Source organism: Colletotrichum paranaense, assembly GCF_030867605.1.
Source record: "Colletotrichum paranaense strain IMI 384185 chromosome Unknown Scaffold_2.1, whole genome shotgun sequence".
Lineage (NCBI taxonomy): Eukaryota > Fungi > Ascomycota > Sordariomycetes > Glomerellales > Glomerellaceae > Colletotrichum > Colletotrichum paranaense.
In genome coordinates, this window is record NW_026848960.1 from 368,066 (window position 1) to 382,952 (window position 14,887).

The 14,887-nt window shown below is 52.9% G+C and overlaps 1 protein-coding gene across 1 annotated transcript; it reads right to left on the reverse strand.

Annotated features, from left to right (window-relative positions):
• Positions 1-708: 708 nt before the first annotated feature.
• CPAR01_01990 (HECT-domain-containing protein) lies at positions 709-13,353 on the reverse strand (the record flags this gene model as incomplete). Its single annotated transcript, XM_060486278.1, has 8 exons — positions 709-803; positions 859-1,203; positions 1,265-4,972; positions 5,033-5,194; positions 5,246-5,308; positions 5,363-5,908; positions 5,963-13,226; positions 13,306-13,353. 8 exons carry the CDS (start codon positions 13,351-13,353, stop codon positions 709-711), a joined length of 12,231 nt encoding a protein of 4,076 aa, XP_060353606.1.
• Positions 13,354-14,887: the final 1,534 nt, after the last annotated feature.

The window sequence follows — 14,887 nt, forward strand, 5'->3', positions numbered from 1 at the left end:
GCAGACCTTGGCCTCTCAAAGCCTCTGGGTTAGCTGCCTACCTTGCCTGATCCATTGGCGAATGCGATTAGCCAACATGCATACCCAAAGAAGAATGCTTCCTTCTACTATGTAACGACCAGAGCACCTTTTGAGTTAGACTCAGCCATTTTGACGATAGAATTCAAATTGGATCGAGGATCGGACTATCACCGATAATGGCTGCGATGCATGACCCGGATGCATCAGTTTCGTGCTGTCTATGGTTCAATCTATAGAATATTTCTATTTTGGCCCACAGCCTGAAACCCAAGAATAAGTCACGGAACCAACACAGAGTGTTTATTTGGACTTTCCCCTTAACATTCGTGTGTTCATAATCATCTGACGAGCTTCGAATTGGATACTCTACATACTGGACCTCCATACCATCATCAGCCAGCTGAAGTTCCAAGCGGCCTGCACTCCGCAAAGAACCAACCGACGATTCGTAATATGAAGGCCTCAAAATCGAAAGAGGATAACGCAAGCAGACCTGACCTGGTACTTCCTAAGCCAAGGCCGAGAGAGTCGCCATAAGTATGTACATGTGGTTCGGCATTTATTCACAATGCCCTCCCACTCAAAAATCACGCCCGTCTCCCCCATTCCAATGTCCTGTGTCGCCTACCATCCATAATGCAAATGCTGACGTGACCGCAAAACTGTCTATGTTTGCTCGCTCCCTTCTTATGCAAAGCCGAAGTAGTCGCTTCCTGCTGTGATGGCCTTCATGAGTTGTTGACGAAGCATTTCGTAGTTCTCGTATTCAGGGAGATCAAGTTCTGTGACAATTGGTTAGTGGATGCATTTCAAACTTGGTTCCAAGGGATAACGTACGGTTGAAGCATGTGTGCGAGCTGGGAAGGCGCTCCTTGTTGCCATAGTCTCGATGGATGTTGAAGCGGTTGATACCATTCATACCCTCCAGCTCCTTGAATCCATTGAGAGGCACCTTACTGGTTCCAGTCACGAACTGCAGCAGCTTGGCGCGCTCCTCCTTGTCGAATGAACGGATCGCTCGCCAGAACCATTGGATCTGCGGTGATGACGGAGTGTAATTGTGGTATTCCGTGTTGCTCTTCCAGTCGTCAACGTCAATGTCGGGCAAGCCGGAGATGAGAAGTTCCAACTCCTGCTCGTTGAAAATGGAGATGAGATCCGCGGGAATGATATCATGGAATCCTAGTACAATAGTTAGCAAAATGTCTTCTTTTTCCAGTCTTGCTTGGGTAATCAGACTTACCCTTCAAGAAGTGTTCCATCTGTTCCTTAACAGATGACAGCAGCTTGTGCTCCACCACCAATCTCACGTAGTCATGCTTGTTCTCCTCGGTGACGGCGATGTCACGACCGCCGGGGCAAAGGTCAACAGTACGAGTCACGCCAAACTCATCATCCTCCACCGAGAACGTCTCTGTGATGATGTCCGTGATGTCATTATCGAGCATCCACACCAAAGACTTGTAGTAATCCGGATCGAAAGATTCCATGTCCTTGACGGATACCGACTTGCCGAGAATACGCTTGTACACAGCGCGGCTGAAGTAACAGTCGAGAACCCGACCCTCATACAAGGCCTTTCCGATGATGCGACCAATGAACTTGAAGAACATGAGATGCTCGTCATTAATGCCACTCAACTTGTTGGGGTGGAATGTGGTACGGTCAGAGGAGACCGGAATGAAGAGTGCATAGTTGGCATCGAACATTTGCCTGGACAAGACCTGGAACCACTCGCGGGTTACACCTCCGGCGTCGACACCCTCCTCATTGTGGAAGCGAATGTTGAGCTTGCCATACTTCATCTCGTCGCCGGTCTTGAAGTAAAGCGACTTGAAGGAGTCGTGGAAGACATGCTCGCGACGTACTGAGAGCTGCAACGCAGGGAACGACGGCCGTTGATTGTTACTGGAACGGCTGTGCACACTACGGTTGAAGTAATTGCGCTTGTTGTCGAACTCGAGAACCTTCGGATTCTTGACCAGAAGCGAAAATGTTCCGGACATGAGCTTCGGACTGTTGCGGACTAGCTCATTGAGGATGCGACGGTGGTCCTCGGTGAAGGTGAAGAAGAGGCCGGCCATGCGATTCTCCGGGGGCGGGCTTGATAGCAGCATCTCCTTGCTTGTCTGGTTCTGAGTCTGTGAGTCGTCGTTCATAGCGGTATTCTTGCAGACGACCATGAGCGATTCTATCAGTGGCAGAAGGATCGTTGCTACGTTAACCATGTTCTCCCGCTCACGGATAGCGCTGAGACAGGCGCTCAGTTTCTCCCACATCATGGAGAAGGTCGAGTTATGGTACAGTGAAGTAACGAGATCCTGCTTTTCGTTGATGCTGGTCTCGGCATCTTCATCTGCCTTGTCACTCTTCTTCTTGTTGTCGAATAGGTGATCGAGCGCCGTGAGAACACGGAGGAGCTTGTTCTGCTCAGAAGCACCGGGAGAAAACTTGGCAAGCGCAACACCTTGAATCTCGGTTCCCGACGTAGCCTTCTCAATATGAGGGAGCAGCTCATCGAGATCCGCGACAATGTTCTCACTCAAGACACGAGCTTGGCGGACCAGTTCCTGTCCGAATGTTGCCTTGGCGCCTGGAATAGCAGACAAGTTCTTGATAGCTGAGATGGTGTTTTGGAACGTCTTGGAGCTACATTCCCGAGCAACAAAGATCTTAACCACAAGAGTAAGATTGTGCGGCGGAATGATCGGAACCTGCATTTGGCGAGGCGCTTTCTGGGTTGTCGACTTGTCGGTGGTTTTCGCATTTTCGGCACTTTCACCCTTGGGCTCCTGGACTTCCACGTCGGCGGCAGTCTCGACGATTGCGTTCTCAGCAGGTTGGGCGGCTGAGGCCGAAGCGGGATTGGCTTCCGCTGCACTTTCCGCTGCCTTCTTCTTGGCCTCCCGAGCAGCCTTCTCTAGAGCTTCCCGACGGCGTCGCTCCATCGTAGCCAATGGTACCGTAATCTTATTCAGTAAATCGGCGAGGTAGGCCATAACCACCGAGCTCTCCATCACCAAATCTCTGTCGAGAAGAGTGAGGAGTGAGTTGATTGCATACTTGTGGGCCTTGGAGTCCTTGGCCTTGGCCTTGCGGCTGAGTGTACGCTTGAGGGAAGATCCAACCGCCTCATGCTCTGTCAGGAAGAGCATGGGGATGTGAGGGTTCTTGGTGGAGAGATCTTGCAGCAGATCCAAGCACTGGTGGACGACCATGAGTGGTGATATCTCCGAGTTGGACTGCTGATGCACAGCAGCGCTCAGCGACGTCAGAGTCCGCTTAAGGTTCTGAGGGGTCTTGGGGTCTGCGTCCTTATCCTTAGACTTCTTGGCCTTCACAGAGAGTTGGCTGAAGCTGCGCTCAACAGCTTCCATGTCTGTGCTTCCTTCTTGTAGAATCAAGAGAATGGTGCTGATTACTTCGAGGCGATTTTGACGGTTTTCGCAGACATCGGCCAGAACACTGAAGAGGTAGTTGCGGATAGAGCCGATCTGGGAAATGAACATGAGCCGAAGCAGAGTAGCAACTCCTGGCTTGTCCAGCATCTGCACAACTGTCCGCCGCTGTACCTTGTTCTCATTGGCTTCTCCCGATTCGACAGGTGGAGCACCTGGTCGTCGAGCAACGACAGGAGGGCTTCTGCCTGTGACAGCAGGGTGAGCGCTGTGTTGCTGGGCAAGCAGACGGGCCTGAGCGGCCATTTCAGGAGGCAAGTGGTCCATTATGTCCTCTCCTTGATCCATGAGAACTTGCTGTCGCAATTCAGGAGGGAATGTCAAGAGGATGCTTGCCGGGTCCATGTCCACTGCGATCTGGTCTTGGCCCGCGGTTGTCGCCTGGCGGCGCTGCTCATCTCTCTCTCGCCGGCGCGCATCCTGACGTTCTTGTTGAACGATTTCTAGTCGCAGATCCTCCGGGAGAGCGTCGAGGAACTCTTGGAAGACTTCACCCTGTTCGCCAGTGGCAGCCTCCTCTCGAGCTTGAGATCTCCTGGTGCTGACCGTTTGTGCGATGACTTCTTCTCTGAATTCCTCTGGTAGAGCCGCCAAATAATCAGGGTCAATACCGAGTTCAGTGACGTCGACTTCCTCTCCACGGATAGTTGTCATGACGCGACTAGCGTCGTCTGCCGTGTCTTCGGCCAGGGTCGCAGATGGCTCTTGTCTTTCGACCCCTTCCATGGCTTGTGAGCCAGCACTGTTAGTGTGGATTTCTTGGGTTGATGCCAAATCACGCTCTCCGGCAGCAGCAGCGGCCTCCGCAGCGGCACGCTCTTGTTCTTCGCGCTCTTCCGCTTCTTTCTTTTCACGGGCTGCCTTTTCGTTGGCTTCCTTGGCCTCCAAGAGCCTCCGAGCTTCCTCTTCAAACTTTCTGCGCTCCTCTTCTCGCACTTTACGTCGCTCCTCTTCTTCGGCCTTGAGCTTCTTCTCATACTCCATTGCGGGAGGAACCAGCTTGGAGAGAAGGATATTGACAAGCTTCTGTGCTTTCTCGATGAAGTGAGCCCCGCCGAAAACCATGCGAGCTTCTTCTTGGTAACGCTCGAATGTCGATTCGGGGGTAAAGGCGACGGCCTGTTGAGGCTCGTGGTAAGTCGTCTCACGACGGCTGTCTGCCCGAGATTCGCGAGGGGCAACATGGTACTCCCTGACTTCGCCGCGTCCATTTTGAGTAATGGACAAGTGGACGGCAGATTGACCGTGTCGCATGACCGGAAGAGACGCGACGAGATCGTTGAGGATAGCGATTGGGCTGTTAGACAAATGCTGTACACCCGGACCAAAGATTTCAGGAGGCAGGCGCAAGCCAATCATACCAGAACCCGGCGCAGGGCGGGGTGATGCTTCACGGCCCTGGCCGTTTCGGCGCAGAAGAGGATTGACCCCGTCGTCGGCATTGTTAGGCACGGCATTCGGTCTGTGGCGGGGAGAGAAGTAGCTTCGGAAATCTGCAGGGCCTGTCAGCTGTTCGTTCTGCTGATAGACTGCATCAATGGAGGAGAACATACCGCCCAGAGGATCGCGGCCACCGCCAACCATGAAACCGGGGGGGAATGGGCTACGGTGTCCATGACGATGGCGATGAGCGTGTTGAGGCTGGCCTCCGAATGGCTCGACGACCAAAGTATCCCATCCGAGAGCAGAAGGGAGGTTGGAGGATTGGTGGTCATCTAGATGAGTGTTAGCAATCGTAGCATTCGTGGACAGCGAAAAATACTTACGAGGGTAGGCCTCGTCATAGATGAGCTCGTCTTCTTCCATGTCTTCATCATCGTCTTCATCGTCTACGGCTTGTGTTAGAATATTGCAGAAGAATAGGCCAAGCTGTCTGAACCTACCATCTTCATCACGACCATCATCAATGTAGTGATCTCCAAGGTCATCCATGTCGTCGCCGTCGTAGTCTTCTGGGTCCATGACTGCTCGGGCCAGATTTTCGATCATGTCCTCAGACTCCATGCCATGAACGTGAGCCTCTTCGCGGTCCTGGGCTTCCGCCTCATAATCAATGTCTTCATCGTCTTCCTCTTCTTCTTCCTCTGATTCACTCTCCCAATCCGAGGCGCCATCGTCCTCGAGAGGGTTGCCGTCTTCGTCGACAATCTCTTCCACAACGTCGAGGTGCTCTTCCATCTCATCCATGTCGTCAGAGTCCATTTCGTCATCCTCGCTGTCATCGTCATCCTCATCCATGTCATCATCTTCGTCTCCCATGATGACCTCAACGACACCAGGATCCCCATGAAGGCCCTCGATGTGACCCATCTCACCCAATTCTTCGTCTTCGTCACTGACGCCATCTTCACCATCATCCGATACTTCTTCTTCGCCATAATCAAGCTCGTCGCCATAGTCATCGTCGTACATCTCTTCGTCGTCGTCCTCTACACCTTGAGTTAGTAATGGCATGTAAGTCCAGTCCAGTGCATGATACATACCGTCCTCATCGTCGGACTCGTCATCGCTTCCACGAGGCTCGAGCATACCAAGAGTAGAGTTACGGTAGAGATCCGGCGTTTCTTCGCGATCGTCATCCATGTCAGACATTGAAGATGTCGAGATGATGTCGTCTTCGGCGTTTTCGGGAAGAGATGTCGAGGGAAGGACATGGGAGCGGCTCAGTTCTTTGGCGGTATCTGTCAGAACGCGCAGAACTCTGAGGACATACTTAATGGCCCTCTTGACGCCAGCATGGCTCAGGTCGACTTCGGCGATAGAGGAAGTCAACTTGTCGAGGTAGCCCTTCTCGTACATCATCCTGCGTAACTGTGCTTGCGATCGTCCTTGGGGAGAGTCAAGTGCCCGTTGAGATGTCGTTTCCTTGTCCTTCTCGCCAATGATATGGTTCATCAGCTCGGCGAGACACTGCATCTTCAGGTAGCGAGTGTCAACAGGCTCTTCGGGTGTGGCGGCGCGCTCGTATGCCTTGAGAATAGTGTCCAAAACAAATTTCCGAACAAAAAGCAGATCGGGCTCGTCGTCGTATTCAAAGCGATCTCGTGTCTTGTCAATAACCTTTTCCCCTGTCTTGGCTACGAGCGCAACGAGAACCTGTTGGGCTTGGGCAGAGGTGGCGGCTTTCTTCTTTGATACAATGCTGTCTGCATTGTCGCTGAGATTGCCTTGGCACAAGAGGTCGTGGATGAGATAGTTGAGTACATTCGATCGAGGCTTGACGGGCGTGTTCGTTTGCAACGAGATGCTACGCTTGAAGTTGATGAACTCCACCTTGGTCTGATTGTAACTCTGGAGGAGCTCTGCGAGGCAGTTGAGCAGGAAGCACCGGTAGATGAAGTGCGGATGATCCTCGGCCCTGAAAACCGGCTTTGTGGACTTTTTATCCTTGTCCTTGTTATCGGCTGCATCCTGGTTGTCTGGCGTTGCCTCTTTAGAAGCGCTTTCTGTGGGAGCGCTTCCTGATGGCGCAATATTCTCCATGTCCTTCGAGACCTGTGGAGGCTCATTGTCATCCACTTCTCTGTATTTGAGCAGCTCGCACAGGAGGAAGTAAATGATGCCGTGGGGATTCTCGACCACCGGCCGTTTCAGCTCAGCTACTTGCTTAGGCGCGTCTGCCATTTCCTTGTCGTCCGTTTCTGTGGATTGCTTGACATCATGGATAGACAAGTCCTCCGTGGCCTGCACAGCGGGCTCGACGCTCGCCTCTTCCTCGTGGGCTTTGGTTTTGGAACCAGAGTCGGGCTCCTTGAGTGCCAATTGTTGGGCACGGCTGCTACCCTCGCTCCCAGGAGTCCAACGAGACAGCTTGGTCATCTCATTGGTAATTTCAACAAATAGATCCGGGGATCGCAATGCAAGAGGCGCCATGTTACGCAGGTATGTGCTGAGATCCAGGTTTCTCTGAGTTCGTTGAGGGTTGTCGAATAGGTTACGAATCTCAGCTCGCATGATTTGCTTCAGTGTCTCCTCGTCTTCGACAATGTGTCTCAGGATAGACATGATGCTGCCAGTCGTTTTGCTTTCTTTCAATCGTGCTGAACCAACACCCGCAAGCTGCTTGGCCATGGCAAACAGCCTCCCAAGGTTGTGCTTGTCTCCAACCTTTTGCGCCATGGCGGGCTTACGTGTCAAAATGACGATGACACGAAGTACAGAGGTTGCGAGTGTCTCCTCCTTCCCGAGGCCGGGAAGCAGCTCCAGAATTACATCCAGAAGCCTATTTCGCTGTTCAGCAGAAACAATCAAGTTGCGTTGAGGAAGCACAGCAGGCGCAATCGTCTCGCTATCATTGCTTGGAGGTTTCCATTGCGCTTCAATAGGCTGCTCATCGTATGACAGCAGAAGCTCGACGATCAACAGGATATACGGAATCCAGGGAGGGAGCTCTTTGTTTGAAGTCGACGACCCTTTCAAGTCGAGGAAAGATATGTACTCGTCCACCTTCTCTCTCAGAGTGTCAATGTTGCATTTGAAGAAACTCTTCTCTTGCATAAGCAGAGCCAGAAGATGGGCATAAGCAGCAATGCTGGTGCCATTCGACTTTGATTCGCTGTCGTCGAATGACAAGGAGGTCAACGCATTTGCCAGAGTCGCACCGACCTCATCCCGAGCATCGTCGTTCGGCTGGCGGAATACCATGGCACTAATTAGCTCAGACAGCTCGATGGCCGAGTGGGGATGAGCCCTGACAACGTCGAGAGACCTGTCGATGAGATTGCCTCGCAATTTTGATCGTTCTTCGTCGAGTTTCTCCTTGCTTGTCGTCTGAGTTTCGGTGCTAGCGCGGGCCTGTTCTTCGGTGGTAGCTGCTGGCGTGGAGGCATCGGGCCTCGCTTGGGATTCGCCAGCTATAGCAGGACGTCCGTCGCTGTTGCCATTCCACTCAGATGCTCTGTTTCCCAGGTCGCCCAGTACGGCATCACCGAGCAGACGGTCCAGCTCCGGAGTGACGAATTCCGGCGACACGTCAACCGCCATAGCATCGGCATCAGCGGGTGCAGCAGGTGCTGGCGCTGTGTTGTCCGACTGACTGGTCTGGTTTGTTGGCTCAGGGCGTTCGGGATTGTAAGCATCTTCGGGCGGGACCGGGTTCCTTTGACCGGCCTTGCCAGCCTTGTGAGAACGGCAGTACTCCGTTGCAGAAGGTTGGTTCCAGTTGGCTCTAAAGACAGCTTCGCGGGCCAACTCGACGTCTGCCCCATCCTCTTCAAGCAGACCGATCAGAGGGGTATGGGCCTGCCAGTTGAACAAGACTGTCGATTTCTTGAACAGCTCGACAGCTGGGGTGTTGCGAGATGGTTCTTGGTCACCCGCAGATATGATCTTGAGGATCTCAATCACCTTTGCTACTGCCTCCGGTCGCAACTTCTCGATCAGTGTTGACTCCCAAATCTCACGGATGACCGGGAGAACAGCCATTCGCACTTCAACAACAATTTGGTGAGATATCGGCGTGTCTGGGCGTCTCTCGGCTGAACGAGGCAGGAGGCCAAACTGTGCGGTCGAGTCGGAAATGTTCTTACCGTTGACAAGAGCAGCAAAGAACTCGAAGATCTTTCCGAGGCCGAACGAGGCAACACGAGCGCTAGCAGTGGCCCCTACGTCTGAGTCTCCAGCGTCTTTGCAGATCTCGGCCGAAAACCGACGCACCATGGTCGTGAGAACCTGGAAACCACCCTGATCAAGGAAAGCAACAAGCACCGGGATGACGACCTGGACCGATGAACGTTCCCCCGATGCTCGAGTATTGTCCATCAACATCTCTGTCAATGTGTGAAGCATGATGATCCAGTAGTGGTACTCCTTGCCTGTAGGCTCAGCAGGGTCAACAGAAGGAGCCAGCTGCGCCAGGATCGTTCCTGACAATTCTCTGGCGATATCAATGTGCTTTGGACGTGAATAAGCATCGCGTTCACGTCTTGGGAAGAGAGCTTTGCCAAGTTGCTGGAAGAAGGGAAAGGTCGACGGAACCATTGAGTGGAGTAGGATGCGAAGGGTCTCGTAGTTTTTGTATCGGAACGTCGCTTGTTCTTGTTTTGTTGGTGTCTTGAGCTGAGTGCCAGGAGCTGTAGCAGGCACAGCAGCACTAGGCGCAGAATCCGACGGCTCGGCCGGGGCTGATGCCGCCTCGGTCTCGCCTTCGCCCTCGCCAACACTCTGAACTCCAGCGGCCCCGGTGATGGAAACCATAACGTCACTCCCAGGAGCTGGCCGCTTAGCCCACCAGTGTTGAGGAAGCACGTTATGCCCAGCACCCTCTTCTGCCAGCACAGCCTTCAGAAGCGGCCCCAGTGATTTGACTAATTCGAGATAGTAGTCAAAGACGTTGATGGGATACAGCTGAACTGAGTTGGAGCGTGGTGAAGAGGTGAAACATTCATACAGCGTCTTGATCAGCGACTGCGCAGTAAGTAGTGCCTTGACCATTTTGTTGCCATTGAAAATGCGTTCTTGCACCGACGGGTCAAGGCCGCGTACTTCATCGAGGGTCATTCTGCCGTCGAGGCCGAGGAAAGGGTGAAAGTAGGGAGAGTCATTCTTGTACTCAGCCAAAGGTTTGAGTGTATCGACCGAAGCCTGTGCGCGCCTGAGTAGGGAGGGCAAGCCGAGAACCGGAGACTGTTCGACAAGCTGAGAAATGACCAGGTGCAGGGTTCGGGCTGCGTGGGAGTCGCAAAAGTCATGCGGCAAACTGGGCAGTTCTGCGACGTCTAGCAGTAGCTCAAGCCCTCCATGGGTAATGAAGTAAGCCTTGAGCGTATTGTTGTTGAGGTAAGCTGAGAGGAAGCTTGACAAGGCATAGACGTAGGGCGTTATGTCGTTGTAAGCTGTCGCAGACGTGGACGGCTCATCGGAACCCAGAGCTCCCTTCTGCGCCGTAATTTCCGTAGCATCTGACATTTCGACGTCAAGATTGTCGCCCCTCCCCTTTCCTTTGCCTTCTGTACCGAATTCAGTGGTAGGGTGCAGTACCAGGTCCTTGTACTTCTCATCCGCTGAAGGAGGGTTCTGTGAACCGTCGCTGATGTACAGTTTCGCGCCCCAGCCAGCAGTCTTGGCCTTGTAAATACCGAAGGATCTGACCCTAGCAACCATGTCGATCACAGCATTTGAGATCGGACGCCTCAAGTTAGGGTGGTGCCGGGCGAGTTCGTCAAAGCTGGCGCCCACATTGCTAGCGAGATGAGGGTCGGTTTCCATGGTATTGACGTGGGCAGGGCTCTCGAAGATTTCGAGAAACGACTCAAGAGCGCGAGAGGAGGCCACCATCTTCATTCCTGCATTATTCAAGCAAATGGAGTTGAGAACTTGTGGGACAACATTGATGGCGTCGGATGTTGGCAAGATGCCCTGGGCCAGAGGGCGACGCTCATGTGACTGGGCAATTTCTTCCTCAGGAGGCGGATGAGGCCGAGTATCAGCGTCGATTTGAATGGAAGCATTAGAGGATTCAGGGCTGCCTTCGTCATCCTCGTCGCGGTCTCTATTGTCTCGATCGGTGTTGTTCTCACCATTGTTGTCACCAGGATCAGCGGTGTCTGCCGTTTGCTCCTCAGCGTCCTGCGAAGGTGCGATGGTGGGCTGAGAGGTAACTGGATGGCCAGTGATGGCTTCCAAATAAGCGACGATGATTCCAGATTCAGAAATAGCAGCGAAGCTTGTAGGGTCATTGTTGATAAAGTCGCTGAGCACCGTGACAGTAGTCGTCCACAAGACGGATCCATAGCGCTTAGTATTCTGCATGATGTCTCGCAAGCTGGCCAACAGCTCCGATTTGTCAACAAGGTTACGGAGAAGTCGATCAGTGTTTCCGCCATAGGTGTAAGAGTTCGTCATCATGTGATGGACAAACTTGAGAACCCATTTCAGGGTCTGCTGTTGATTGTAGGGGATCTCATAGTCAACAACCTGGCAATAGTGTTCAGGTGTGTTGCCCTGTCCAGCTTGCACAAGTTGCTTTGCTTCGGCCACCGTTGTGACAAGGAGTTCGGAGATGGCATCAAGACCGGATCCGCTGAAGAACGATTGGAACGCATTCTGATACGTCCAAATCAGTCCGTCGAGGAAAGCCAGAATCATGGACTGATTGCGCTGGGCGACATCAGACCTGATTTTAAGAATCTCCACCAGAATATCCATCAGTCCGGCCGTCACCATCTCAGCTCCTATTCTAGTAGACATGGCCAGGTGAGTCGTCAAAGAGAAAAGACTGGTACGCCACTCGTCGACTTCCGTGGTATGAATACCGCGGTCGGGTTCACTGGTCTTCATCCCTGCGACAGCCTTTCGGATGACGTATAAGAGAATTCCGTGGTTGACATTCGCATTCAGGGCCGACAAAACATCTTGGTATCTTGCAGCATAGTTTGAGATGACCTCAAGGAGGCCCAAGACAATTGACTGAAGCCACAGCGGTACTTGAATGGAACCATCGGCCGGCGGGTGAATTAGTTCCGCCAGTTGATAAGCCAACTGATAGCGTCGTGTTTCGTCGTTGTCATGACGCAGAACCTTCTCGACGAAGGTCGTCTCCGGATGGATGAAGGCCAGGTTTGTGATGGCGAGTAGACGGACGGCAAGCGCTTCCTGTCGAGACTCCGCACCCCCAAGAAGAGCCTTGGCTACTCTCAGACGGTTGAGAATCTCATATTTGGCTGAGGCGGGCATATCCGCAGGACATCGTGCAAGGAGCTCGTAGATGGGCGTGGAGGCAACGACTGATTGCGGCAAATCGAAGATTCGCTGACTCGACTTGGCATGGTCATTGGCGACGATGGGGCTTCGTGTACTTAATGGCGAAGCCTCGTCAACGCCGGCCTGACGAGCGGATCTTGGAGTGTTGTGCTGAGAGCCGGCTGTCGTGCTGCGCCTCAGAGGGGTCGGTGTAGAGGGCATGTTGGAACCAATGCGATCATGAGCCGTCGAGACAGGGTGGTCCTTTGCGATCGACGCCACGGTATAGGTGATCTTGATATCTCCCCATCCATTCCAGCGCCCATTGTCGGGTGTAAGAATAGACCCCAAGTCGTTGGCAAACATGGCTGCGGCGTTTTTATGGCTCGGGGCCTGAGGCTTTTCCTTGCCCTTGGCACTCGACGTGGGCGTAGCAGTAGCCAGCGAGTCTGAAAGACTGACGATCGGAGTCTTGGCGAAGGGCAGAGCGACGCTGTTCACGCGGTCGAGGTCGATCTGGTAGTGATTGCTCAGCAGAGCAGTGCTCACTGTGCGGGAGGCGCTTCCTATTCTCTTGACAGAAGCTTGGTAGCGCTGGGCCAACTCGGCGCTGACCTGCAGAGTTGCAAGAAGAAGCGACAGAACTGTAGTGTTGAGCAGCTTGTTCAGGACCATGCTACTAGAGTAGATGCTTCGGTTGCCGCAGTGCTGCAGGAGTATACGGGTGAACTTGAGGACAGCCTCGATCAGCTGCCTATCTCCATCTGCATTGTAGCCCAACTTGACAAGACCATCATTGTCCCAGGTCTGGTCGCCATATTGTTCAGTCTTAGCGCCTTGGTTGAGGAGCAGATCGCGGCCGAAATCGCGGTTCTGGGGGCCCTGTTCCAGGTTGTAGGTGGTGCAGAAGCAGTCCAAGATGTCGTCGAATCGGTTGAGAAGAGGGATCCAGTGGTACAAATCACCTCTCGGGTAAGGCCATCTTGTCGGGAACTTGTGGAGGTGGTTTGGAAGGAGAGGCAAGGGTGTGGAGCATGCCGATGTGACAAAGTCCTTGAGCCATGGAGACTAGGAAAATGGTTAGTAACACTGGCCTGATTTGTACAACAAGAAGGAGAAGAGAAGAGCAGGCAAAGAGATGGTTTACCAAAGTCTCGGCATGCTTGGGCTGCATCTGCTTCGTTATCTTCCCCATCGTGGGCGAGCGCGGCAGGGCCGCAGGTTCATATGTGCAGCCTTGCTAGCTAGCCCGCGTCGGAGTTTGAAGGTCTAGATAGCGCAGCCGGGTATCTCGTAGACGTTTGCGCGAACGGAACAGACGCGTCGCAAAAGAGGGTATCCCTTTACGGTATTATACAGTCGTGTAGAGGAAGAGGTCGACGGTCTGGTGTGTGTGGTCAAAATGTTAAAAGAAATCGACCAGGCGATGACGAGAAAGCTTGGGGTAGAAAGGCACAGAAGTGCGAGGCCGGGTGCAGGTCGTCCTCACGGGCTTCCGTGACAATAGCTTTGCCAAGCAATGTCTGTTCGGGTCGTCCTGTTAAAAGTGCGTGTCGCTCAGACTCAAGATCGTAAAATCCTCGCGAGTAGCAGGCGGTGAGATCAAGCCGTCGATCGCAACGAGTGCCTGGTGTTGAAGGTAAGGTGGAAGGCGGAAGGCGGGATGGGATGTTGGAGAGTGAGGTGGAAAAAGAAGTTGCAGATGTCAAATCGGCAAGGAAAGGTAGGTGCGGTTACAGTGGGCCCTTTGCGTAATAGCAAGGTAGGTAGAGGTAGCTTTGCCAGCTTGCTAGGCGTAAGGCACGGCTCAGTCACTGTTTGGTTGGAGGTCATGTACGGGTGGTGGTCTGCCGCCTTGCGAGCGGTCAGACAACCAAAGGTGGGAGGAGCAGGCGGGCAGTTGCTGGGCTGGACACCTCCCCAGGCTTCGCACTGTCTTTTACCCGTGTTCATCCACATTATAAGCAGTGCTAATTATCTGTAGACACAGTGACCGCGGTTGTTTGTCTATCTTCGTTCCTACCTTACCTATGACGGGAGGATAGCGGGGAGGAGAGTGCACGGTTCAACTTAGATTTTGTTGGCGGGACGCAGGCGGTAGTGTGGAGGCGGCATCAACAGCACCTTTGTCAAAGGTACGTACCGCGCCGCAACGCGACCGGGCAGATGTGACCTTCCCTACAGTACTCCGTAGGTACCTAATAAATCTTAATATTCCACTCGCTTCTGGAACCAGTTTCTGCCTTTACCTTCCATTACCTAAGGTAAGGCATGGCAAGGCAGGCAGGCCAACATAATCGTAATGCTGTCATGATGCCTACCACAAAGTCAACACAATCGGATCATGAATGAGTTACAATCCGTAAGATAATGTACATTTCATTTTGCCCAATCACCAATCTTACTCATGCTGGTACACGAAGGTTGTATAAGGTTCCTTCGCGAATGTACATTTGGCAAAGGAAAAATTTCATCTCCTTACATGATGGCACTTTACGTACTGGAGATTTATGACAGCATTCAGCGCCAAACAAGTGGACTCTTAATACCTTAGCAACGGGGCTTCTAAAGACTGGATGGAGCCTTACTAGACTATTATTCCCACTTCACAATGTCAATAAACGTGTGCAGTGTTGATGATGCGCAAAAGTCGGAGGGTCTGGCCAGCGGTAGATTGAAAGAAAATTTCTCCATCGCCTTTTGGGAAGTAATGCCTTCCTCGACAGATT